General features: G+C 39.6%; 2 protein-coding genes across 4 annotated transcripts in view; both read right to left on the bottom strand.

The window, feature by feature from the left end:
- LOC115209333 (lysine-specific histone demethylase 1B) overlaps positions 1–8,790 on the bottom strand; it is a 46,765-nt gene extending 37,975 nt beyond the window's left edge. Inside the window, exons 1-2 of one of the 2 annotated variants that reach the window (XM_029777695.2) lie at positions 8,632–8,790; positions 4,006–4,074 (exon numbers count right to left, since the gene is read on the bottom strand). In XM_029777695.2, the coding sequence (XP_029633555.1) occupies positions 4,006–4,067 (62 nt within the window). In that variant the 5' untranslated portion in view covers positions 4,068–4,074; positions 8,632–8,790. Of the gene's footprint in view, positions 1–4,005; positions 4,075–7,352; positions 7,394–8,631 lie in introns of those variants that run through there. The other variant, XM_036501631.1, reaches the window with a different exon arrangement.
- A 13,873-nt stretch (positions 8,791–22,663) lies between these two features.
- LOC115209955 (ATP-dependent 6-phosphofructokinase) overlaps positions 22,664–25,661 on the bottom strand; it is a 58,414-nt gene continuing 55,416 nt past the window's right edge. For both annotated transcript variants that reach the window (XR_003881340.2, XM_029778597.2), the window contains one exon: positions 22,664–23,187. Coding sequence is in view for 1 of the 2 variants with exons in the window: in XM_029778597.2 (XP_029634457.1) it covers positions 23,125–23,187 (63 nt within the window). In the remaining variant the exon portion in view is untranslated. The remainder of the gene's footprint in view (positions 23,188–25,661) is intronic.

Below are 25,661 nucleotides of genomic sequence, written 5' to 3' on the forward strand. Positions count from 1 at the left end.
GAAACAATGTAGTTAAGTGGTAAAGTAATCAATTACCCAGGCACAAGTGTGGCTGTGTGATAAGAAGCTTGCTTCCCAACTACATGGTTCTGGGTTCAGTCCCACTGCATGGCACCTAGGGCAAGTGTCTTCTACTATAGCCTTGGGCCACCCAAAGCCTTGTGAGTGGATTTGGTAGAAGGAAACTGAAAGAAGCCTGGCATGTGTGTCTGTCTGTCTGTCTTTGTCCACCACCACTGCTTGATAACCAGTGTTGGTATGTTTACATCCTCATAACTTAGCAGTTTGGTAAAAGAAATTGATAGAATAAGTACCACGCTTAAAAAAAAAGTACTGAGGCCAATTCATTGGACTAAAAATTCTTCAAGGCAGTGCCCCAGCATGGCCAGTCTAATGACTGAAACAAGAAGAAGTTAAAAGATAAAATTACTTGCTCACAAGTAGGATTTCACATCCAACGAAGGCATTTTGTTGTCATTTAGTCGCAAGTTATTCCTAACAGGGCAGACCTTTGTCTCCAAAGTAATTCCAGCTGTGAACTGATGGCTGTCTTTCTTAGGACAATATAGTTATAATTTGAAAGTTGTCTATTTTTGAGCTGGTTCAGTGATAACATACGAGGGGTCATTAAAGATTTCCCCGGACCCACTTCCCAAGGACTAGGATAAATGAAACTTGGCATAATTATTAATCTTTCTGTACATGGTTGGGTGATGTATGGGGGGTCCAAATAGTCACCAGATGCTGGTTTGGGCAAGCACCATACTGGGCTAAAATTTTCACAGAGTGATGCAAACTCCAAGTCCTATTCCAACCTCCTCATGGTACCAACTGGATCTAAACCAACAGGAGAGGATGACTGTGGGTATTTGGCATAGTATAACCAGGCTGCTCTGAGCAGATGGGGCTTGTTAGACATGATCAGCAGCTTGTCTAGGAGAAGGATACTCCAATATAAAAGATATGACCCAAGGACCTCTCTGCTATAGTCTGAGCTTGCTAGGCCATAGCAGATGAACCCCAGGTATAAAGGGTGGGGCCAGTTCTCCACACCAAGACTTCCTCTTTGAAGATGATAACACATTTGTTGCACACACAGAAAGAGCCCTGCAGTGCACCATATGCTGCTTTACAGAGGCCACCTAGCTCTTTGGGCTGGAAGTAAGCTTGAAAATGACTGAGGTCCTACACCAACTAGCTCCTCTGGATGAGTACTGCTCACCTCACATCACCATTGCCGAAAAAGAATTGCCGAAAAAGAACTGAAGTTAGTACAGCAGTTCACTTATCTTGGGTGTACCATTTCATTAGATGCAAGTATTGACAAAGAAATTGACAACAGACTTGCAAAGGAAAACAAAGTCTATGGCAGATTGTACAAGCATCTTAAGATCAGCACAAAAGTCAGTGTCTACGGGGCCATCGTTCTCACGACACTCCTATATGACTGGGTCCTGGATGCCCTACTTCTATCATCTCAGACTTCTCAAACGTTTTCACGAATGCTGCCTCCATACCATCCTCAACATTGACTGGAGTGACCACATCACCAACACTGAGGTCCTCGAGCTAGCAAAGGTCACCAGTCTGGAAGCCATTTTACTTAAGACACAACTGCATGGGGCAGGGTATGCTGACAGGATGAAAGACCACCTTCTACCCAAGATCACCATGTGTGGTGAGCTCACCACTAGACACCACAAAAGGGGGCACCAAGGAAGCGTTACTAGGACTGCCTGAAGTAGTCCCTTAGCATTTGTGACATTGATTATCGTGAGTGGTCCACTCTAACAGCTGACCGTATCAGTCGGTGCCATACTGTCAGTGATGTTGTTTCCTCCTTTGAGATCTCTGGCAGTGCCTCTCCTGAAGACAAACAATACATCTGCATCATCAGACCTTGAATGACCATACCCCTGTCATCACAGAAACTGGATATGTCAATCCCACGTAGGCCTTATCAGCCATGAATGAGCATGCCAACAACGTGGACAACAGCCTTCCTAATCTTCATCAGTGAAGCCAAGCCAATACATCTACATAGCCATCACCAATGGAGACAGTTCTGCCATCGCTTTATGCAGCTGTGAAGATCTCATCTGTAGAAGTCAGTTGGTTGCGTCTGGAGCCAAGACTTTACTTTGGAAATAAGTTCATCATCATCATCTGAAAAGTCCTTCCCCTTCAAAAAAAGACTTCATGATTGGAAAGTTAAATGGTGCGAGGTCAGGAGTAGTAAGAGAGATGAGGCAGGATTTCGTAGCTGCAGGAGTGTGGTTTCATCTGGGCAAAATGTGCATTATGAGCTGGGGCATTGTCTTGGAGGAGGTGGGCTCTTTTGGTCAGCATGCCACGCCTCTCTGTTTTGATGGTGTCCTGCAATTTCTGCAGCAGAAAAGCATATGTCCCATTAATTGTAGTGCCCTTTGTCAGAAAATCCATCATCACTATTCCATGCTGATCGCAAAAGACTGTGAGCATTACCTTGCCTGCTGAGGGTTGGACACAAGGCTTCTTTGGAGGTGGTGAGTTATCATGCTTCTATTACTTCAACTGGTCTCTAGTCTCAGGATCATAATGATGGACCTATATTTCATCCTGTGTGATAAGTCCACCGCAAAAGCCCTAATTTTCTTGGCACTTTGCTAAAAGAGCCTGGGAGCAACTGACTCATTTCTGCTTCTGAAAAGGTGGAAGCACCTGGGGAATCCATCGTGCAGACAACTTCCACATGTACAAATGGTCGTGAATGATTTTATTCCATGGACCCTACACTTAGCTTCACTTCTTGGGCAAATAGTTATGCAGTGATCCTCCAAAATGGTGGCTTCCTCTTTATGGATGGTGTCATCATCAATGGTGGAATGTGGTCATCCAGGAACAGGAGCAGTTTCCACCAATGTCTCACCACATTTGAGCTGGCAATGCTAGTGCTTGACTATGTCGTATGATGGTGCATTGTCACCCTAAACTTCTTTCATCTCATTGAAAGTCTCTTTCGGTGTACTCTTTTCAAATATAAGAACCTGATCCCTGATCTGCATTCAACTGCCTCCATTATAACACCTCAGTCCACTTCAGCAGCCATAAAAGACAAACAAACACTAGTGGAAAGCTGCAATTTACAATGTAACATGTAGAGACATGTATGATTCTACCTGTACAAGTTACATTTCCTGCAATAACCGGAAGCGGGTCAGGGAAAATCTTTAATGAACGCTCTTCATAACGGCTCCCTCGTGAGCTTCATGCAGCCATTTTTGTTGTTATTTCCAGGCAGAACATTATAATCCAAATCACCTCAGTTCAAATAGCTGTCAAGGATAGATACCCAAAAATCTCTGAATCATCATCATCATTTAATGTCTGTTTCTCATGCTAGCAAGGGTTGGATGGTTTGACAGGGGTTGGGCAGGCAGAGGACTCCACCAAGCTTTACTTGTCTACTTTGGTAATGGTTTCTACAGCTGGATACCCTTCTTAATGCCAACCACAGAATGTGCTGGGTGCTTTTTATGTGGCATCAGCAGCAGCAGTAATGTCACCAAATAATTTACAAGACAACCCCTCCCACTTCAACTGAGGGTGGGGGAAATGGTATTAAGAAAGGTGGTTTAGGACTAGATGAGAGGTTAGAGTATGAGTGAAGGACAAAAGAAGGCATCTTGCAGTAAAGGAGATACGTGGCTATAATATATTGGCATCCAACTCATGAAATCAAAGCAATACTGACTCTTAAAATTTTTTCTACAGTTTTATGTAGCTTTTACATATATTACAAGCAAACATGACTTCAATTAATCTGTATAATCCCTGTGAAAATAAATGGCATTACCAGTAACATAAAATAAAACGGATATAAAAAGTATTCAAATAACATAACTACTGTGGTATGATAATAGAATCATAGCAAATCTAGAAGTAGATTGAACAAATTTTCAGACTTTCTCTATTTCTGTACCTCTTAACAAATAAGCATCAAACAATGATTATTCGATTTATTACCTGGATGATGTTGAAGTGTCTTGTGATGTTTTATTTGACTGGACAGCCTGAACACTGGTCATCTTCACTCTGTCAACAGAAATAGGAAAATAATTTTAAGTAATCCTTATTCTCAGTAAGGACAATTAAAGAGTATCATCACCATTATTATTTTATGTCTCTTTTACCAATGCTTGCATGTATTGGACAGGTTTTCTCGAGCGCAAGATTGCAACACTTGTTGCCAATAATTTGGCATTTTCTTTGTGAGATCCAGTCTCCTGAAATCAGCTTTCACTTTCCATGCCAACCTTGATCCACTTTCATAGGTTCCTTCCATATGGATTACCTGGCAAATCATTACTCAACTCTCATCCTCCACATGCATCACATGTTGACACCAGCTCAGTTTTCTCTCAAGATCTCCATATCTGATTCTTCTTATGCTCACTTTTTCTCTCAGCTCATTCGTGTTCTGTGGCTTGCTCACTCACAATAACATACATCCATTTCTATCTGGCCTTTGCATATCATCTGCATTCAACATATTTTGCTACCGTGCAACATCACATATTGTGCACAAGCATTGTACAATCTGCCTTTTGCTCAGAGGAAAAAAAGCCTTTTGATGCAAACATCTGGTTTATTTCTATAAAAGCTACTTCAACTTTTCTGCCTCAGTCTTACTCTGGTTGCTTTGCCTCAAGAACATTCTCCACTATTACTAATTAGATAACAGAAGTTATCAACCAGTTCTAAGGAGCCTTCTTAATATTCAAAGTATTTTTCTATGGGTAATCTTCTAGGTTCAATATAATGAAGTACCCTTTCTCCTCAAATCTGAAATCTTGTATCAGTGTTAGAATAAATATGTTTTCTTTCAATACTCTCTTAGTAATTACCACATTTTTCTTTAAAGGAATTAAATATTTCTTCTCAGTGTCATGTGGACTTGTTTTATAAGGCATAGTGGTAGTATGTTTAATTATTTTTGCCAAGTTTTGGTAGAAAAATCCTTTTGAATAGTTTGCATTCAATAGTTTTTTGTACACAACACAATGGTAGCAAAACCCTTCAAAAACAATAAAACATTTCTGAAGAAAACCAAATAAAAATGCAAACAAAATCCTTTTGCAGAAAGAAGGAGCAATAAGTTTTTACTAAATGCATTGACAGTAGTTTTGGAAATTAGTTTGGCAACAATTCAAAAGAACTTGTTGATTCATTTGAGAACATACATGGAAATAGAAAAACCGATCTACGTTTGTTTCACAGAAGGATTCTTTATGATCTGAAAAGATCAATTATGGTACTATTTACTTGACCTTCAGGACAGAGGGTGATGCTCAACATCAAGTGGGTACAGTGCATAAAACATATACCTACAGGCTCACACTCCAAGTTACGAGTCAACTTAACATCAAGGTAATAGTTGTGGGCATTAGCAATGACCTTTGGTTTGTTCTCTTTTTTTTATGCATTGCAGTACAGGTTGGTGCTAAGGTATCAAGGAATGATGTATGGTCAGGAAGGTCAGCATGGATTTGCAAGTCCTTGTGAGCCTTTAAAACCTCAAGGCCACTCCAGAGTTGTACCCATCATCAGTGCAGAAACAAAGATTTTGGAGGCTGCTTTTTCCCAATGCTATTGGTCAATGCTCTGGAAATAAGAGATTGAACCAGATTCAGTTCGTATCAAAGTTCACCCCACCCAGCAGTACCTATTCACTTATGAGGATGGAGATCCATATAGAAATTGAGGGGAACTGGTAGTCCATAATGGGAGGAGAAAGCCAACTCTGACAGAAAGCTACCAAGAGACTGCAGGAAACGCATGTCCTCTGAGACTCAAAAGACAACCAATGAATTAATATGAACAGTGGTCGGGAAATGAAAACTTGGAGCACCCAAAAATAAGGTTTGGTCAAAACCACTCAAGAATGAATAAAATACCTTAGCTCAGATGTGGAAAATTTCAGGAATGAACCCACTAAAGAAATGCTTAGATATATTTTTGGTCAAATCAGGAACAATATGAATGGTTAGCAGTAGATTTGCGGGATACCTGACCCAACCTACTTAAAATGTTCTCATTTGCGTGTGGGTGTGTTACCCTAAATGCCTTTTTTTTATAATTAATAAAAAGCTGTATATACAGTGCTCTGATGCACTACAACTCTTCACTAATGTTATGTCCAGTTTTAAATATTGCATTTCTGATAAATCTATGTTTAAATTGTATTTATCAAATACGTCCATTGTCTGGCGTGCTTCAACAATCTCCTCGTTTTCAAATAACTTTCTCTTGTGATCCCCATGTCCTAAAAGTTTTATTGCATACAGGAGCGAATAAAGAAACAATAATAATCGTAATCATTATAATTATTAAAAACAGCAATCAACATAGATCCCTCATTAAACCAAAACATGAAATAGTGTCATTGAACAGAATAGTATGCTGCAGGGTCGGTCGGGGCCTAAAACGAGGGGAGGCAAAATGACAACAAAACGGGACAAAAAGTGCGTCGTTAAAGGCGGGTCACGTGACGAGCTTAGCACCGGAAAGTAAACATGGCGGCCTCCGGAATGGAAAAAGTCAACAAAAGATGAAAACAAGAGAATCCTCTGAGATTATTTGGCTGAATAAAGAGGAGACGAGAGGAGTGGAGCAGTCGGGAGGCTTCTGGTGGGAAGACGTCCGAATTGTACTGGTTGAAGACCAAAGAATAAAAACCGATTAACGGAGAGCAGCAACAAACATCAATAAAAAATGTTTTAAAAGAAATTAGGGAAAAAACAATAAAAAGAGTTTTATTGGCAATAAAAGTTGTAAAGGAAACTCTATGTTTCAGATAATATTGCAATACACACGCATATCCAATAACAAAAATATATACAAGCAGCAGATTGAGCAGAATAAAAACATGAACCAACTCAAATTATAAGAAAACATTTTTTAACATCAAATTAAATAAAAATGGAAAAGATCTAAATTATTGTTACTAATTATTTCTATGCTCTCTCTCACACACAGATATATATATAGAGAGAGAGATAGATAGATAGATAGATAGATAGATAACAATTAACAATTAAGGAAGAAAAGTATTAGGTATGATTAGTGTAATTTTGGTAGTAATGACTTTTGTCCCTCTTAGTGTGAGGCATTTATGTGTAATAATGCCCTCTATACAATATAAATATATATATATATATACAGATATGGACCAAGAACTAATTAGTTACTAGTAAATTTAAAGGAAGAGAGAATAGCAATAAGGAAATCAATTTTGGAAATTCTTTGCTAAGTAAAAACTAAGAAAAAAAAAAACACCCCCGAAATTCAATTTTAACTAAAACAGATTTTACAATAAGAGGCGGTTAGTTGTGTGCATGGAATAAGTTTGGGATAAAACCCAACGAATTCCCAATGGAAACGGATTGAGATTTTCGGAAACAGGAAATTCACATCCACCCCAAGTTTCTGACAATCAGCAAAGCTTTCAATGTGCCAACAAGCTGGAAATAAACTTTGCAATTCAGTCGGGTACGGTTTCTAAATGATGCACTACTTTATCGAAATAGAGTATTTAATTAAAAAAATTATCTCGTCTAATTAAACAAAGTGCTGGCTTCCTCAGCGATTAATTAATTACGTCTGTTCAACACATTTATGTCAACAGTGAAGCATTCGATCTTTACCACTAAAATTACTGCTACTTTCTGCGCAATTGCTTTATAACTCTTATTTATTACTATAAACATTTCCCCTTCGACATTATACATAATGTAGCCTAAACTGAGGGTTTAATAACTTCTCAGGAAATTAAACAGATCAACAATAATCGTTCAAACATTAAAATAATGTTAATGTGTTGCTCCCAATATTATTTCCTTCGTTTCAGTCGCACATGGCGAGATTCAACCTACGACCACCACAATGTTTGTTAACAATAACAAAAAGTGAAGCAGCAGAATCCCTTCGCTTCCAGTCAAACCAAATACTCATGTTTTTATATAAATATTTATGTGGAATGCCCGCAGACAGAGAACTGTGACGGCTGAGCGAACAGAGGAAGCAATTAACTCTACCAATTAAGACAATTTCGAAGAGAGGAAAACAGCAGAAGACACTTTTTAAAAACTATTCGACTTTATTAACAAATCCAAATGCATGTTTCTTATTTCTTAAAACCTTAGCTTACTACAAAGCCTTAATAAGTCACAAATTAACAATAATATGTAGGGTCGGGGTATAATAGTCAACATTAAACATTAAAACATTTCCTTTCCTTAATAGATTCGACCATAAAAATAAATGTATTGTTTTGTTTTGTTCTGTTTTTTCGGCTTTCTCCTGCAGAAATGGTTCTGCCAAAAGTTCAACATGTGTACAAAGGCCCCAAATCCCTCGGCCTCCACTCTACCACCATCGCTACAACACTCCAAACTCTCTTCTCTTCCAAAACACCAAAGCTTTCCCAACTTTACACTTAATTAAAAAAAGGCCATTATGCAGATTAAATGACGTCATCGTTCCTAAACAGGGTTGCTGTATTTTTTTCTCTCCTCCCCAATCTATTTCCCTCTCTTTTCTTTTGTTTTAGGCGTCAACTGTGGAAGCAAACAAGGATTTTCAGAGACTTACCACAGCAAAAACAAGCTCCTCAGCTGCCTGACTCTTGGCATTGTTAACAGAGGAGCCTGATGGGAATTCAGAGCAAAGCCTCGCTTTCACCTCACAGCTTTCTCTAATTATTCTTCCTATCTTCCAAATCAATTTGGAAACTGGGCAATTACTCATAATTAAACCTGCATTACGTGAACCACAGTCTTTCACACTTGTTCTTTTATTTTATTTTAATTTTGCTCACCTCCTCCCCACTTTTTTGGTGTTGATGGTGGCGGTAGTGGCGGTGGTGGTGGTGGGTGTGGTATTGAAATCTAGGTTTGATGGTTATAAAAAGCAAGTCAATGGATTTCTGTTTGTTTCCACGATTAGGGAATATTCCAGTTGTTCGATCAGAAGAATGACAATCATTGTAGAAGAGTGTAAGAGATTGCGTATACCACCAGATGCGTGTGATGTTAACTTTCAGGTAGACGCACTCTTGCATCCCTCGTATACATATATATGTATATATATATATATATATATATACATATATATATATATATACATTTATATATATACATATATATATATATACATATATATATATATATATATATATATATATATATATATATACATACATATATGTCATGTGTATGTGTGTGTGAACTTATAATAAAGACAAGCTTATATTTGTTGCCTACGTACGTTTCGCCCGTTGGGATCGATTGGTTGTTTTGAACCTCTGCATTGGATATTCCAAGTGGAACTGGAGGCTTAACCCCAATGGATCATCAGGGGAATACTTTACTGCGTTATGTATTTTTGTATATTGACATCTACACATACACACACATATACATGCACACATACGATACGTACATATATATCTACATCTATTTATTTATATACACACACACAGAGGCAAATCCAAGAACAAAAAAAGCAAGAATAACAACAAAACTCAATTGTACATACATAGTGAATGCATTAGATTAAAGTTCTGTGAAAGCTTTAATTCGTGGATTATACAGTCATGTCCTTTATGGCCATACACCCCTGCTGCCCGCCCTATCTGTCCTCTGTCAAAACTCCCTCATCAGCCCAATAACTACTGCATGCCCCTTGCCTCCATTCTCCTTCATGTGCCCCATTTACTGCAGCCCCTCCAACTCTCTCTCGTGTACCTATCTGCATCCTCTCCCTGCCCTCACATATCAATCTTAATCCAGCCACTCCTATTTCTTTTATCGGCATTTGCTTCAGTCATATCTTCCCCATCTCTTAACATATCCCCTCACACTCTTATGGAACATGCTTTGCTATCCCCTCTGTACTACTTATACTCACCTCCTGTCCTCTGTTTATAGCCCCAATATATCTCCAACACCATCTATTTCTCTCTCTCTCTAACTATCTCTCTATCTTTTCTCAGTAACTCTCTCCCACCTTCCTTCTTCCTTGTCCTTCTGGGGTAACCAAGCATCTCCACCATAGCAAGACAACTATCTCTGTCCCTCTGTTATACTCTGACCTCTTCCCTGGCACACAGCCACTTCCACTCCCTCTCTCAACTTAGAGGTGTTTGTCTTACAAGTTATTTGGTGACACCCGCCCCGCTGGTGTTGTTCCATGTCAAAAATCCCTGTGCTGGTGCCATGTAAAGAGCACCCAGTCCACACTCTGTAAAGTGGTTGGCATTAGGAAGGGCATCCAGCCATAGAAACCATATCAAAACAAACAACTGGAGCTTGGTGCAGCTGTCTCCCAGTACACACTCTAAGGTGGTTGGCATTAGGAAGGGCATCCAGCCATAGAAACCATATCAAAACAAACAACTGGAGCTTGGTGCAGCTGTCTCCCAGTACACACTCTAAGGTGGTTGGCATTAGGAAGGGCATCCAGCCATAGAAACCATATCAAAACAAACAACTGGAGCTTGGTGCAGCTGTCTCCCAGTACACACTCTAAGGTGGTTGGCATTAGGAAGGGCATCCAGCCATAGAAACCATATCAAAACAAACAACTGGAGCTTGGTGCAGCTGTCTCCCAGTACACACTCTAAGGTGGTTGGCATTAGGAAGGGCATCCAGCCATAGAAACCATATCAAAACAAACAACTGGAGCTTGGTGCAGCTGTCTCCCAGTACACACTCTAAGGTGGTTGGCATTAGGAAGGGCATCCAGCCATAGAAACCATATCAAAACAAACAACTGGAGCTTGGTGCAGCTGTCTCCCAGTACACACTCTAAGGTGGTTGGCATTTGGAAGGGCATCCAGCCATAGAAACCATATCAAAACAAACAACTGGAGCTTGGTGCAGCTGTCTCCCAGTACACACTCTAAGGTGGTTGGCATTTGGAAGGGCATCCAGCAGTAGAAAACATGCTAAAGCGGCTGGCACTGGAGCTTGGCACAACCCTTTGGTTTGCTATATCCTGCCAAATCATCCAACCCTTGCCAGCATAGAAAAGGGATGTTAAACGATGTTGGTGATGATGATGATGATGAGTGTGATGATATTAAAATGTCCCCAACATTTTCAAGAAGGTAGAATGTAATTTGACCGAGGATTGGTTGCTATTTCAACAACTTCATGGAGGCTCCTTTGTATGTTTGTATACTCTGATGGTAGTAACAATGGAAGCAGGCATGGGAACATGATCGGAACATAATAGAATTTCCCCATGGATTCTCTTTTACTTGTTTCAGTCATTCTATCAGGATGATAAAATATTAAACAATAATCCTTTCTGCTATTAACACAAGGCCTACAATTTTGGGGGAGGGGTCTAGTCAAATCCATGGACCCCAGTGCTCAACTGATACTTATTTTATTGGCCCTAAAAAAATGCAAGGCAAAATCAACCTTAGTAGAATTTGAATTCAGAACATAAGGACCCGTTATTTTGTTCAGCATGCCAACCATTCTACCAGCTTGCAGCCTTTTATTAGAAAATAATAAAAACAACATTAAAGTCTGTTAAGAAACGTTACTAGAAATTGATCCAGAAACTCAAGTTGCCCTCACTGTTTCACTGATAATGTTGTGCCATAAATAATATGGATGATGCAGTTGGTTTTAATAAATTCTTAGTAAGTGTAGGATCAAAACTAACACAGAAAAATCAAGAGTCTAGAAACAACCAATGCTGACAACTGATGCTGGTGTGTTTACGTCCCTGTAACTTAGCAGTTCGGCAAAAGAGACCAATAGAATAAGTACTAGGCTTACAAAGAATAAATCCTGGGGTTGATTTGCTCGACTAAAGGCGGTGCTCCAGCATAGCCGCAGTCAAATGACTGAAACAAGTAAAAGAGTTTGTGAACATTTATTCTATTATAGTGTCACAATGTGATGTAATACTGCTAGGTCTTGTGATTTGGGGATACAGCAAACCCATTGCACTGCTAAACTCTTCATTCATTTTTGTGTTTATTTAAATTCAGCAGGTATATATTGAGGTCCCCACCAATGAAAACGATTAGCAAACCTTCCTATCATCCAATCCTTAAATATTTCAATATTAAATCTATGTGAGTCAGTACATGTCCCTTCAACTCAAAACCTTCACTGTTCTCAGGGTTGATCCAAGTCTCTGATATGGTTATCATTATTGTCATGTCATCCTCAATAGACTTCCACCAAGCAGCTCACTTTTAAGATAGATACGAGAGTAAAATTACTAATAGAGAAACGAAAATAAACTTTGGAAACAGCAACGCCACCGTAGGTTATGTGGAAACGATAAACGTGTTTTCAAGGGAGATAATCAAAGAACGTGACATTGTAATACTTCATGTAAAGTAAATACAACAAATGAAAAATCCTTCAGGAATCCATAAAAATTCCCGGATCACTACAAAAATTTCATCATCTGTTCGTTGTGTCATTACCAACTTTTCCTGCAAGTTTCATCAAATACCGTTCACAACTTTTTGAGCTATTTTGCCCACAGACGGATAAGCCAACGCCGATGAAAAGATAACCTCCTTCCTTGGCGGAGGTAAAAAGCTCACTGACTTGTTCTGCATGAAAACGAAATGGTAACATCAGTGCTAACATACTTAATGCAGAGAGACTCTAAATTTTAAAAAATTATAATTACACCTGAAGCAAGGAGAAAGAATCATTAGTTTAACCCTTTTGATACCAACCCACCTGATACTGCCTGTTTCTATGATTAAATTTTACTGTTCTAAAGTGATTTACTTCTTTAGCATTTAAACCAGCCATATCCAGCCCAAATACCTGTTCAAAGTTACTAGAGCTGGCCCTTCACACCTACCCTACAATGTCATTCTAAACATAAGCTTCATTATCATCAAAATCTTGAAGCTGTAAGACAAGTCATGATTCATTCGAAACAATATGAAAAAATAAGCATTACATTTAACGGAATAATCTGAATGCTAAAGGGTTAAATGAAAGCTCGCTTTCGAAGTTTCATGTTCATCTATGTTCCAAATTCCAGTTTAATATTGACAAAATGATTTTAATAAATTCTTCATGGTTTCAAAATTAATTAAAACAAAAGCAGCATATTTTAACAGAAATATGGTAATGAAAGGGGTTAATAAAGAAAAGCAAGGGATATACTCTTTTACTTGTTTCAGTCATTTGACTATGGCCATGTTGGAGCACCACCTTTAGTCGAGCAAATCGACCCCAGGACTTATTCTTTGTAAGCCTGGTACTTATTCTATCGGTCTCTTTTGCCAAACCGCTAAGTTACAGGGACGTAAACACACCAGCATCGGTTGTCAAGCGATATTGGGAGAATAAACACAGACACACAAACATATATACACACACACACACACATATATATATATACATACATACGATGGGCTTCTTTCAGTTTCCATCTACCAAATCCATTCACAAGGCTTTGGTTGGCCCGAGGCTATAGTAGAAGACATTTGCACAAGGTGCCACACAGTGGGACTGAACCCGGAACCATATAGTTCATAGGCAAGCTTCTTACCACACAACAAGACTTTAATTAAGAACAGAATGTGTACAATCAAATACCTTATCACCAATTTTATAATACTGGAATCCCAGGATTCAAATCTCTTTAATAGCATTCAGGTACACTCCATCGAGAAAAAGAAAAATAGGCTGCCTAATGAAATAGAATTTTATGTTTCTGCATTGTCACTTGACCTGCTAGAAATATCCTAATCACACATGCTACAGTCTTTAAAAAGAAGGACATTAGATAGATCTTTATTGCAATCAGACCTGGACATGGGATCATGGACTGGCAACTCAAGCTGGCTGAGGACAAACGGACCACCATGCATTTTGGGAGGAAAAACCCAGTGACTACTTACTCTCTCCATAACACTAACCTCAAAACAAGTCTTCTTGTGAACGTGACCTGGGCATTATTGTTGGCAGTGATTTGCGTTGGACAAAACACATTGCTAAAATTGCCAAGAAGGCTGAGGGTGTCTTGGCATCACTTACCAAGTCCTTTGTGAGCTGCTCTCTGGCTATCTATCTGAGGCTTTCTATAGCTATGGTGCAGCCTCACCTGGGATTTGCATCATCGGTCTGGAACCCCTATCTTGCCCAGGATATTAATCGTCTGGAAGTCGTTCAGCGATGTGCAACCAATAGAATACCCTCCATCAGGCATTTGCCATATTCTGAATGCCTTACTTCCCTGGGAATGGATACATTGAAATGCTGACATCTGGCAACTGACCTGGCAGACACCCATAAAATTATTAACCATCTTAGAAACAATAACTCTGAGCACCTTTACAAACTCCACCTGTTTAACACCCATGGACATGTTTACAAAGTCAGAAAGCAGCACAGCTCCCATGACTTTTGGAAACATTTTTTCACACTAAGAGTTGCTGAAGTATGGAACAAACTGCCGGCATCAGTTGTTAGTTGTCAGAGCACTGCATCCAAGCTTCCTGAGATTCGCCAATACTACACCTGATTTTCTCCCCTCCATACACACACAAGCATGTATCTGACTCATACACTGTTCGCTTCCCAGACATTTGTACATTACTGCATATGCTTTATACGCACTTTTGACAAGTTGTTGTGCACCTGAGCACTGTATACAAAAATTTCATTATTATTAAATGCTACTTTTGGAAAGAAAAAATAATCAAAGGTGTGTTTGTCACAGCTAGAATGTCTTTATTTAGCCCATTGCCTGCCATTAGCCCCATTTGGGGATCTGTTAAAACAGTATCATTGTCGGTTGTTCGTTGTATTTAAAGTGAATTGCTTATGTCCATTGCATTTGCAGAGGTTGTTTAACAATATTTGGTAGTTTCAAGTTTGTCATTGTTAGCGCTGGCTAATTCTGGGACATTTTATGTCATAAATTGCAATTTTTGAACTCCAAAAATATTGACTGTTTTGAAAAGTTTTCTTTATTTTTTTCATTTCCCATCTATATCCTTCATTGATATTTCATACACATTCACATCCAAAGTTTCAAAAGAACTAAAATGTTCATTATTGCAATTGAATAATAAAAAGGATAAATATGCTTTTCTTCAGCAATCCCCATTTGGGACTTTTCAAAAGATTTATCATAATTTCCAAAATAATTCACATGAAGAAACTTTAAATACTTTATATCATTTTAATTCCTAAGACACCTAACAAAGTGAAAAAATATGAATAGTCAAAACTATTGAAAAGGTTGCAAGACACAACGAAAATTTTAGAAAAATAAAGAAGGAAATAAGTGGAAATTTTATTGGTCAGTGTGTTAAATTCTAAGGCACCAAAAGAGAATGTTGTGTCCCCAGACACAACATGAACAGAAAAATTTGGCAGTTAATGGGTCAATCAAGTATATTTTAAAGTTAATAACCAACAGCTGGTGTATGACACAATGACTGTCTCCATAAAGATAAATTTCTATGGGGGTGGGGAGATGTGAACTCCAACATATGGCTCAAGTGAACTATTAAAATTTCATGTCCCATTGACAACAAAGAAAATTAAATAATAGACTTTCTGCTTTTATTATTTTCAGTCATCATCATCATCATCCTCATCATCGTTTAACATCCGCTTTCCATGCTAGCATGGGTTGGACAATTTTGACTGAGGGCTGGTGAACCAGATGGCTGCACCAGGCTCCAATCTTGATCTGGCAGAGTTTCTACAGCTGGATGCCCTTCCTAACGCCAACCACTCTGAGAGTGTAGCGGGTGCTTTTTACGTGCCACTGGCATGGAGGCCAGTCAGGCGGAACTGGCAATGACCTCGCTCGAATACTTTTATGCATGCCACCAGCACAGGTACCAGTAAGGTGATTTTGGTAACGATCATGCTCGAATGGTGCCCTTTTACGTCCCACTGGCATGGAAGCCAGTTGGCTGCTCTGGCAACGATTACGCTCGGATGGTGCTCTTGGCACCCTACTAGCACGGGTACAAGTGCCAGTAAGGCGATGCTGGTAACGATCGCACTTGAATAGTGCCATTTTATGTGCCACTGCCAGTCATCGAATTTGATTTTGATTGACTTGATTTCACTTGCCTCAACGGGTCTTCACAAGTGGAGTTTTGTGTCCCAAGAAGGAACGGTATGTATAGGTCGACTGGCTACATACCAGGTAGAGGCCACGGGTTATGGTCACACTAGTCTTGCCGGGTCTTCTCATGCACAGCATACTTCCATAGGTCTCGGTCTCTAGTCATTTCCTTGGTGAGACCTAAAGTTCGAAGGTCGTGCTTCACCACCTCGTCCCAGGTTTTCCTGGGTCTACCTCTTCCACATGTTCCCTCAACCGCTAGAGTGTGGCACTTTTGCACACAACTATCTTCAGCCATTCTCGCCACATGACCATACCAGTGCAAACGTCTCTCTTGCACACCACAACTGATGCTTCTTAGGTCCAACTTTTCTCTCAAGGTACTTACACTCTGTCGAGTATGAACACTGACATTACACATCCATCGGAGCATACTGGCTTCATTTCTTGCAGGCTTACGCATGTCCTCAGCAGTCACAGCCCATGTTTCACTGCCATGTAGCATGGCTGTTCGTACACAAGCGTCATACAGTCTACCTTTTACTCTGGGTGAAAGGCCCTTTGTCGCCAGCAGAGGTAAGAGCTCTCTGAACTTTGCCCAAGCTATTCTTACTCTAGCAGTTACACTTTCAGCACCCCCCACCCGCTACTGACTTGGTCACCTAGGTAACAGAAGCTATCAACTACTTCTAGTTTTCTTCCTGGAAGTTGGTCTCTGCACATTTTCAGTGTTTATTGCTCCTGAGCATCTGCCACAAACAAAAACTATCTTCCCTAGATAGCCTTCCTTTGACATTGCTGCACCTCTTATGTGTCCATAGCTTACACTGGGTGCATCTTATAGAGTTTCTACCTACGCCTCTACTACAGATCAAGCAGGGCCATCTACCTGAAGGGATTTGTGGCTTGCCTGCCTTCCTACATATTAGGACTTTGGTTTTAGCTAGGTTGATTCTAAGGCCCTTTGATTCTAATCCTTGTTTCCACACCTGAAACTTTGCCTCTAGTTCTGATAGTGACTCAGCAATTAGAGCAAGGTCATCAGCATAGAGGAGCTCCCAGGGGCATCCTGTCTTGAATTCCTCCGTTATTGCCTGGAGGACTACGATAAATAGGAGGGGGCTGAGGACTGAACCTTGGTGGACCCCTACGTCTGCCCTGAATTCTTCACTGTACTCGTTGCTAACCCTCACCTTACTAGCAGCGTCTCTGTACATGGCTCGCACAGCTCTCACTAACCATTTATCTATCCTTAGTTTCCTCATTGACCACCAGATAAGGGATCGGGGGACCCTGTCAAAGGCTTTCTCCATGTCAACGAAAGCCAGGTACAGGGGCTTATCTTTGGCTAGGTATTTCTCCTGCAGCTGTGTTACCAGAAATATAGCATCAGTGGTGCTTTTCCCTGGCATGAAACCAAACTGCATCTCATCCAAGCTGACTCTCTCCCTAATCAGTTGGGCTATGACCGCAAACAAAAAGATTAACATAACCTACAGTAAGAATTGTTCTTAACTTCAGAAGATTTGGGAAAGAAGTATTGTTGCATACTCTTTTACTGTTTCAGTCATTTGACTGCGGCCATGCTGAAGCACCACCTTTAGTTGAACAAGTGGACTCCAGAACTTATTCTTTGTAAGCCTAGTACTTATTCTATTTGTGTCTCTTGCTGAACCGCTAAGTTATGGAGACATAAACACACAAGCATCGGTTGTCAAGCGATGGTGGAAGAGGGGACAAATACAGATACAAACATACACAAAGCCTTGTGAGTGGATTTGGTAGACGGAAACTGAAAGAAGCTGTCGTATATATGTATATACATATATGTGTGTGTGTGTGTATGTTTGTGTGTCTGTGTTTGTCCCCACAACATCGCTTGACAACCGATGCTGGTGTGTTTACGTCCCTGTAACTTAGCGGTTTGGCAAAAGAGACCTATAGAATAAGTACTAGGCTTACAAAGAATAAGTCCTGGGATCGATGTGCTCAACTAAAAATGGTGCTCCAGCATGGCCACAGTCAAATGCCTGAAACAAGTAAAAGTGAGAGTAAAGAGAGAGTCAAGAAAAATTAATTAAATCTTAGGTATGTTATGATGTATTTGGTTTTATGAAGTTCATTAGTGCTTTTAATTGGTTTTGGCCATGTTAGCCATCAAAAATAAGGCCACACTGTAGCATCACCTTCAGAACTAAATGGTTTCTCTTTTGTATCATCCTTGTAGGTCTAGGTGATGGCTGCTCTGCTCTGGCTGTAGCCTTTCTTCATCTGAGATGGATAAAGCAACAGACCAGTAGTTCATCATCAATGGAAATTAAATATTTTTCAGGTTTATGAAGCTACTAGAGCCAATACCTCCCACACCCTCAGGGTTGGCACCCTCAACGTTGGCACACTGAAAGGCAGGTCTGGCGAGATCGTTGAATTGCTTGAATGGAGGTGTGTTGATATATGCTGCATTCAAGAAGTGAGGTGGAGAGGAGGTTCTGCTAGGTTCCTCACAGTCAGAGTATGCAACAGAATACTTAAGATTAGATTAGTGCTTCATCATAGTTTAGCAACCATTATATCGGCCTATGCCCCTCAGCCAGGGCTACACGATGGACAGAAAGACCGTTTCTATGACACCCTACTGCAGACCACCTCATTGATGAATGACAGGGACCTTCTCTTTGTGGTTGGTAACTTCAATGGGCATGTTGGACGACATGCTGGGGGCTTCCATGGCGTACATGGAGGCTATGGTTATGGTTCCTGCAACGAGGAGGGAACCAGGCTGCTGGAGTTCTGCTATGCGAATAGTCTTATGGTTTGCAACACTAACTTCAGGAAACCTACAAGCCACCTGGTCACCTACTGATTGGGCCGACATACTAGCCAAATCAACTACATCCTTGCCAGAAAAAGGGAAAGATGGCTGCTTATAAATGCCAAAACCTTCCCAGGCGAAGAATGTACCCCACAACATAGACTGGTAGTTAGTGACTTTAGTTGTAGAAGACAACTGGACGTTTCTAAGGGACAACCTGCTGAAAGCCACTGACCAGATCTGTGGCTGGTGCAAAGTCCCCTCAAGACCCAAAATAACGTGGTGGTGGAACAATATTGTTGACAGGGCTATTAGACAAAAGAAACAGGCTTGGAAGAACGGTGGTAGCAGGGAAGTGTATCAGACTGCCAGAAGGGAAGCTAGGAGGCAGGTGTATTTAGCCAGAGGGGAAGCAGATAAGAAAAAATTTGCCAATGTTCTGCGCCGTGAGGATGAAAGACTTGAGGTTTTTCGTGTTGCAAGACAGTGTGTGAGAGAGAATCGTGACGTGGTAGGAAAGAAATGTGTTCGCAAGGATGACGGTTCACTTGTGCTAAATGAAGATGCAAAGAGAGAGGTTTGGAGACGCCACTATGAAAGGTTGCTGAATAAAGAAAATGAATGGGATAAAGAGAGTCTGCCGAATGTCGACCCAACAGAGGGACCAGCAATCCGAGTTGACAGTTCCTTAGTAGTTAAGGCAATTACAAACATGAAAACAGGGAAAGCCCCAGGCCCATCAAGAATTACTGCAGAGATGCTCAAAATATCTGGTAGTGTCGGCTATAGCCTAGTCATCCGTATAGTTAACCAGGTGATACACGAAAGAGTCATTCCCAATGACTGGTGTAGCAGCATAATAGTCAACTGCTACAAAGGTAAAGGAGACGCCCTAGATACAAATAACTACAGGGGTATCAAGCTGCTGGATCAGGTAATGTAGGTTACGGAGAGGGTTATAGCCCAACTAATTAGAGAGAGAGTTAGCTTAGATGAGATGCAGTTTGGGTTCGTGCCAGGGAAAAGTACTACTGATGCTATGTTCCTGGTAAGACAGCTGCAGGAGAAATACCTAGCCAAAGATAAGCCCCTGTACCTGGCTTTTGTTGACATGAAGAAAGCCTTTGACAGGGTCCCCCAATCCCTTATCTGGTGGTCAATGAGGAAACTAGGGATACACGAATGGTTAGTGACAGCTGTGCGAACCATGTACAGAGACGCTGCTAGTAAGGTGAGGGTTGGCAACGAGTACAGTGAAGAATTCCGGGTAGAGGTTGGGGTCCACCAAAGTTCAGTCCTCAGTCCCCTCCTATTTATCGTAGTCCTCCAGGCAATAACGGAGGAATTCAAGACAGGATGCCCCTGGGAGCTCCTCTATGCTGATGAGCTTGCTCTAATTGCTGAGTCACTATCAGAACTGGAGGAGAAGTTTCAGGTGTGGAAGCAAGGATTAGAATCAAAGGGCCTTAGAATTAACCTAGCCAAAACCAAAGTCTTAATAAGTAGGAAGGTAGACCAATCACAAACGCCTTCAGGTAGATGGCCCTGCTCGATCTGTAGAAAAGGTGTAGGTAGAAACTCTATAAGATGCACCAAGTGTAAGCTATGGACACATAAGAGGTGCAGCAATGTCAAAGGAAAGCTAACTAGGAAAATAGTTTTTGATTGTGGCAGATGCTCAGGAGCAATAAACACTGAAAATGCGCAGAGAACAACTTCCACCACATTCCAGGGAGAAAAACTAGAAATAGTTGATAGCTTCTGTTACCTAGGTGACCAAGTCAGTAGCGGGGGCGGGTGTGCTGAAAGTGTAACTGCTAGAGTAAGAATAGCTTGGGCAAGGTTCAGAGAGCTCTTAACCCTGCTGGTGACAAAAGGCCTCTCGCTCAGAATAAAAAGCAGACTGTATGATGCATGTGTACAAACAGCCATGCTACATGGTAGTGAAACATGGGCTGTGACTGCTGAGGACATGCGTAAGCCTGCAAGAAATGAAGCCAGTATGATCCGATGGATGTGTAATGTCAGTGTTCATACTCAACAGAGTGTAAGTACCTTGAGAGAAAAGTTGGACCTAAGAAGCATCAGTTGTGGTGTGCAAGAGAGACGTTTGCGCTGGTATGGTCATGTGACGAGAATGGCTGAAGATAGTTGTGTGCAAAAGTGCCACACCCTAGCAGTTGAGGGAACCTGTGGAAGAGGTAGACCCAGGAAAACCTGGGACGAGGTGGTGAAGCACGACCTTCGAACTTTAGGTCTCACCAAGGAAATGACTAGAGACCGAGACCTATGGAAGTATGCTGTGCATGAGAAGACCCGGCAAGACTAGTGAGACCATAACCTGTGGCCTCTACCTGGTATGTAGCCAGTCGACCTATACATACCGTTCTTTCTTGGGACACAAAACTCCACTTGTGAAGACCCGTTGAGGCAAGTGAAAATCAAAATAAAAATCAAATCAAATCAAATCAGATATCAGAAAGCAGAACCAAAATCGAAGTCGATCAACATCAATGGAAATTGCAGCTGTGATACCAGTGCCGGTGAGAAGTAAGCGAACCATCCGATCGTGGCCGTTGCCAGCGCCGCCCCAACGCCTCCGTGCCCCACCACGTTGCCAGCTTGCTTGGCCCCCGTGCCGGTGGCACGTAAAAAGCACCATCCATCCGTGGCCATTTGCCAGCTCCGTCTGGCACCTGTGCGGGTGGCACGTAAAAAGCACCCACTACACTCACGGAGTGGTTGGTGTTAGGAAGGGCATCCAGCCATAGAAACACTGCCAGATCAGACTGGGCCTGATGCAGCCTTCTGGCTTCCCAGATCCCAGTTGAACCGTCCAACCCATGCCAGCATGGAAGGCGGACGCTAAATGATGATGATGATGATGATAAACAAGAGATGCTACTTATTGAGGAAACATTTAACTCTTTAGCATTTGAACCAGCCATAACTGGCCCCAAATATTCTGTTTTATGGTCAAACTGGTCAGATCCGGCCTCTCACTCCTACCCTACAGTGTCCTTCTAGAAATATACAATCACATCAATGAAATCTCAAAGCAACAAGATTATGCAGAATTAATTCCAAATAATGTGAATTAACAAGGATTATATTTGAGAAAGTAATGTGAATGGCAAAGGGTCCAATCCTCGGTCTGTTAATGTTAAGGGACATCTTTTTAGCATTTTCCATTTGAATTCTATTTATTAACATATAGGCGTAGGAGTGGCTGTGTGGCAAGAAGTTTGCTTCCAGACCACATGGTTCCGGGTTCAGTCCCACTGCGTGGCACCTTGGGCAAGTGTCTTCTTCTATAGCCTCGGGCTGACCAAAGCCTTCTGAGTGGATTTGATAGACAGAAACTGAAAGAAGCCCATCGTGTGTGTATGTGTTTGTCCTCTACCACCGCTTGACAACTAGTATTGGTGTGTTTACATCCTCCATAACTTAGCAGTTCAGCAAAAGAGATGATAGTATAAGTACCATACTTAAACAAAAGTACTGGGGTCAATCCATTCAGCTGAAAATTCTTCAAGGCTGTGCCCCAGCATGGCCAAAATCTAATGACTGAAACAAGTCAAAGAAAATAGATAAAAGACATGAAGGATAGTTTAAAAAAATAAAAACATAAATAAAAAAATAACAACATTGAAATTTTTTTTTATATTTGCATTTATTGGAGTAATGGTTTCAAGTATGAATAAGTATATTCCATTTTTAGGCAAATATGTTATTCAGAGTAGTTGGTTGCTCTTTTTAATAAATATATTTTACAATTTTGATATCTAAAAGTCAAAGATTTAGAAAGACAAAACAAAAAAAAAAAACATTTGCGTTTTATCAATGCTTCAGTAATCCGGGTGTCTTACTACTGTGTGTGTGTGTGTGTGTGTGTGTGTGTGTGTGTATATGCAGAAATGGTTCAGATAAAATATTTAATGTGTGTGGTGTGTACATGTATGCATGTGATGTGTGTGAGTGAATTTTGTAAAAAGGAAAATCTTGCATGCAAAAATGCAATAAAAATAAGAGAAAGAAGCCAAGTTATTCCTAAATAATTTTCTACGTTGAAATTCTTTATCTCTGGTCCTAGCTTTTAGTGAGATTTTATAAAACTTGATAGCACTGTCTGTTATAAATACCAAGTCAGGTAATAGTTTCTGTGACTCAATAACCAGTATCAGTTATGCAAAAGAAAAGCGTTGACGTAAAGCCTTTGGATTCTCATCATCCTCGTTTGCCAAGTTCTGAGGAGAAAAGTAAAGAAAAGAAAAATGTTACCAAAAGAAGATGCATTAACAATAATAACAATAATAATAAATCAAGGATGCAGTGAAAATGCTAGCATAATGTTATGTTGAAATAATTGTAGAAATGTTCATTTTTAGAATATTTTTACTTAAATTTTTCTAATTGGGTCTACTATAGTAAAGATAATTTGAACAAAGTACAAATACGAAAATTTAAGAGGTTTCCAGGAAAATGGAAATTAGAGTCTTATTGACCATAGAGAATGTTTCTAAAAAATGGTACCTCATCAGCAATCAGAAAGTGTTGATTGTAAATCTTGGAGAGGATCTACTGACCCAAAACGAGCATCAAGGGATACAAGTTTACTTAACAGTAAATATAAAAGAGATTTTTTTTAAATTTGAGAATATTTTTGTACTAATATTTGAGTTCCTGCAACTCATTATTTTGTATAAATTGATCAGTGGCTCCCAAATGGTAGGCAGTGACAGGGTGGGCGGGTTGTGGGATGTTGTGAAAATAAAATTATATTAAAAGAAAATGTGAGTAGTAAGAAACAGAAGGGAGGGGGGGGGGCCGAACAGCAGAAAGTCTTTAGAGAAGAAGCTCCCCTCATGCAAGTGCTTTGACCCTTAACTATAAGGGTGGGGGATTGCATCCAGGTCATGATTCCTGGATACCTCTCTACTGTCACAGTTTATGTTACTGTCCACATTGTAACCCTCCTGGATGGCTAAGTTGCCCCTCAGACAAGGTACCTTGGTTGTTGTAATCTGTTCAGTCTGATACATATATAAATACTTTCCCTTAATATAAAGGGCACTAAAATGTTTTATTTGATCTCAAGTGTAGCATAAGAAAAATGTCTAAGAACCACTGCCTTAGACAAGCACAATTACCAACTTAGATAAAAGTAGACTCCTCACTAAATCTAGGGTCAAATGGCCAATACTATATAGAAGGGGTTCAATTTTAAATATCTCAGATAATTTATAGAGCTGAGTAAATCTGCAGATGGTATTAACCTGTAAAGTGAATTTGAAATATTAATATACTAAAATAAGAAAACAAATGTCTGACCAGCAGAATCTCAGAAGAGCAATTTATCTTGAACAATTCAAAATAGAATCATAAGTTACTCTAATTTTATAACCATGGTATCCAAACTTCTTCCATATTTCTGGCAGTCAACAAAAATTTTACAAAAAGAGTCTGCTTTGTAATTTTTGCTATTCTTTTTCCAAGATCAAAAAAATATATGAAAGCTTGTTTGTTACATAATAAATAAAAAAAACTTATCAAGTCGGATAACATTATGAACTCTTATGCTAATTACCTAAGATAACAAGAATATATATTCATCTGATTTATAAAAACAAGTTAACCTAATTTGTGTCAGGCTTTGTTCAAAGTAATATTAATGAGAAAACAACACCAAACTGTTTAAAATAAAAGGTTAAACTGTTTAACTGATAAAGCAAATATTTCTAAAATACAGTCACAAGATACAAAACTGTTTTAAAAGGATATTATTTCAACAAGTCCAAGTAAAACTTCACTAACAGCGGCAATATGGTTTGGCTGGATTTTGAAGGTAAGAAGAAGTTACTTTAGTCATTTTAGTAAGATTCCAATAATAATTAGTTGACTAGTTAATAAGGTATGAATAGTTCAGATAAAGTATTTTATGTTTCAAAGAATTTAGAATATAACGATAATACTGTCTGTATGAAATATTTACTTCATATTATATTTGTTAAAGACTTTGATTAAATATAGGTAAAATATTGGAGTAAAATATTAGCACCTTTATAACAAACTTGAAGATCATTCAAGTCTGAGTAGGATTCTTTGTTTTATCATTTTCTACAGAAATTTTAACAAGTATTGTTTTTTTTTACACTTTTATAAATATAAATATCTCTTGTTTGTTTAATTAGTATATACTGGCTTAATGAGTAACCATGTAGCTAAGAGGAAACTGCTTTTAATTGTGAATGACAATAAATACTGAAGTTAAAGTATGAAATCTAAGAATCACATTAACAAAAATGCTGTTATCATCAAATTATTTTAAAAAATCAAAAAAAATCCAAGTGATGACTGCACCAAAAGCATTAATAGCAGCTACTGAGAACAGTCTTAGTTATCATTATACTGAAGAAGGAAGTTGGCAAGAACCAGAGAAGCAATGTTAAATAAAGGGATTTCAAATGAAGCGGTGTGCAGCTTAGAAGTTCTAAACAATTAAGAATGTCATAGCAGTACCAAAAAGTACATATCCCAATACAACATCTTCTGGTTGTGATGTGAAATGACACTGGTAAAAGAATAGATCTTACTATTCTATGCATAGAATAGTCAGATCTATTCCAGAGTAGAACATATTTGGGATTTGTCAGAAGTCTATGCTTAGGTTCAAATCTTAAAAACAAAGAAATACAAATTGGAAAGATGTGGCTTTAACAAT

The sequence above is a fragment of the Octopus sinensis genome, linkage group LG3 (genome assembly GCF_006345805.1).
Source record: "Octopus sinensis linkage group LG3, ASM634580v1, whole genome shotgun sequence".
In the NCBI taxonomy this organism is placed as follows: Eukaryota; Metazoa; Mollusca; class Cephalopoda; order Octopoda; family Octopodidae; genus Octopus; species Octopus sinensis.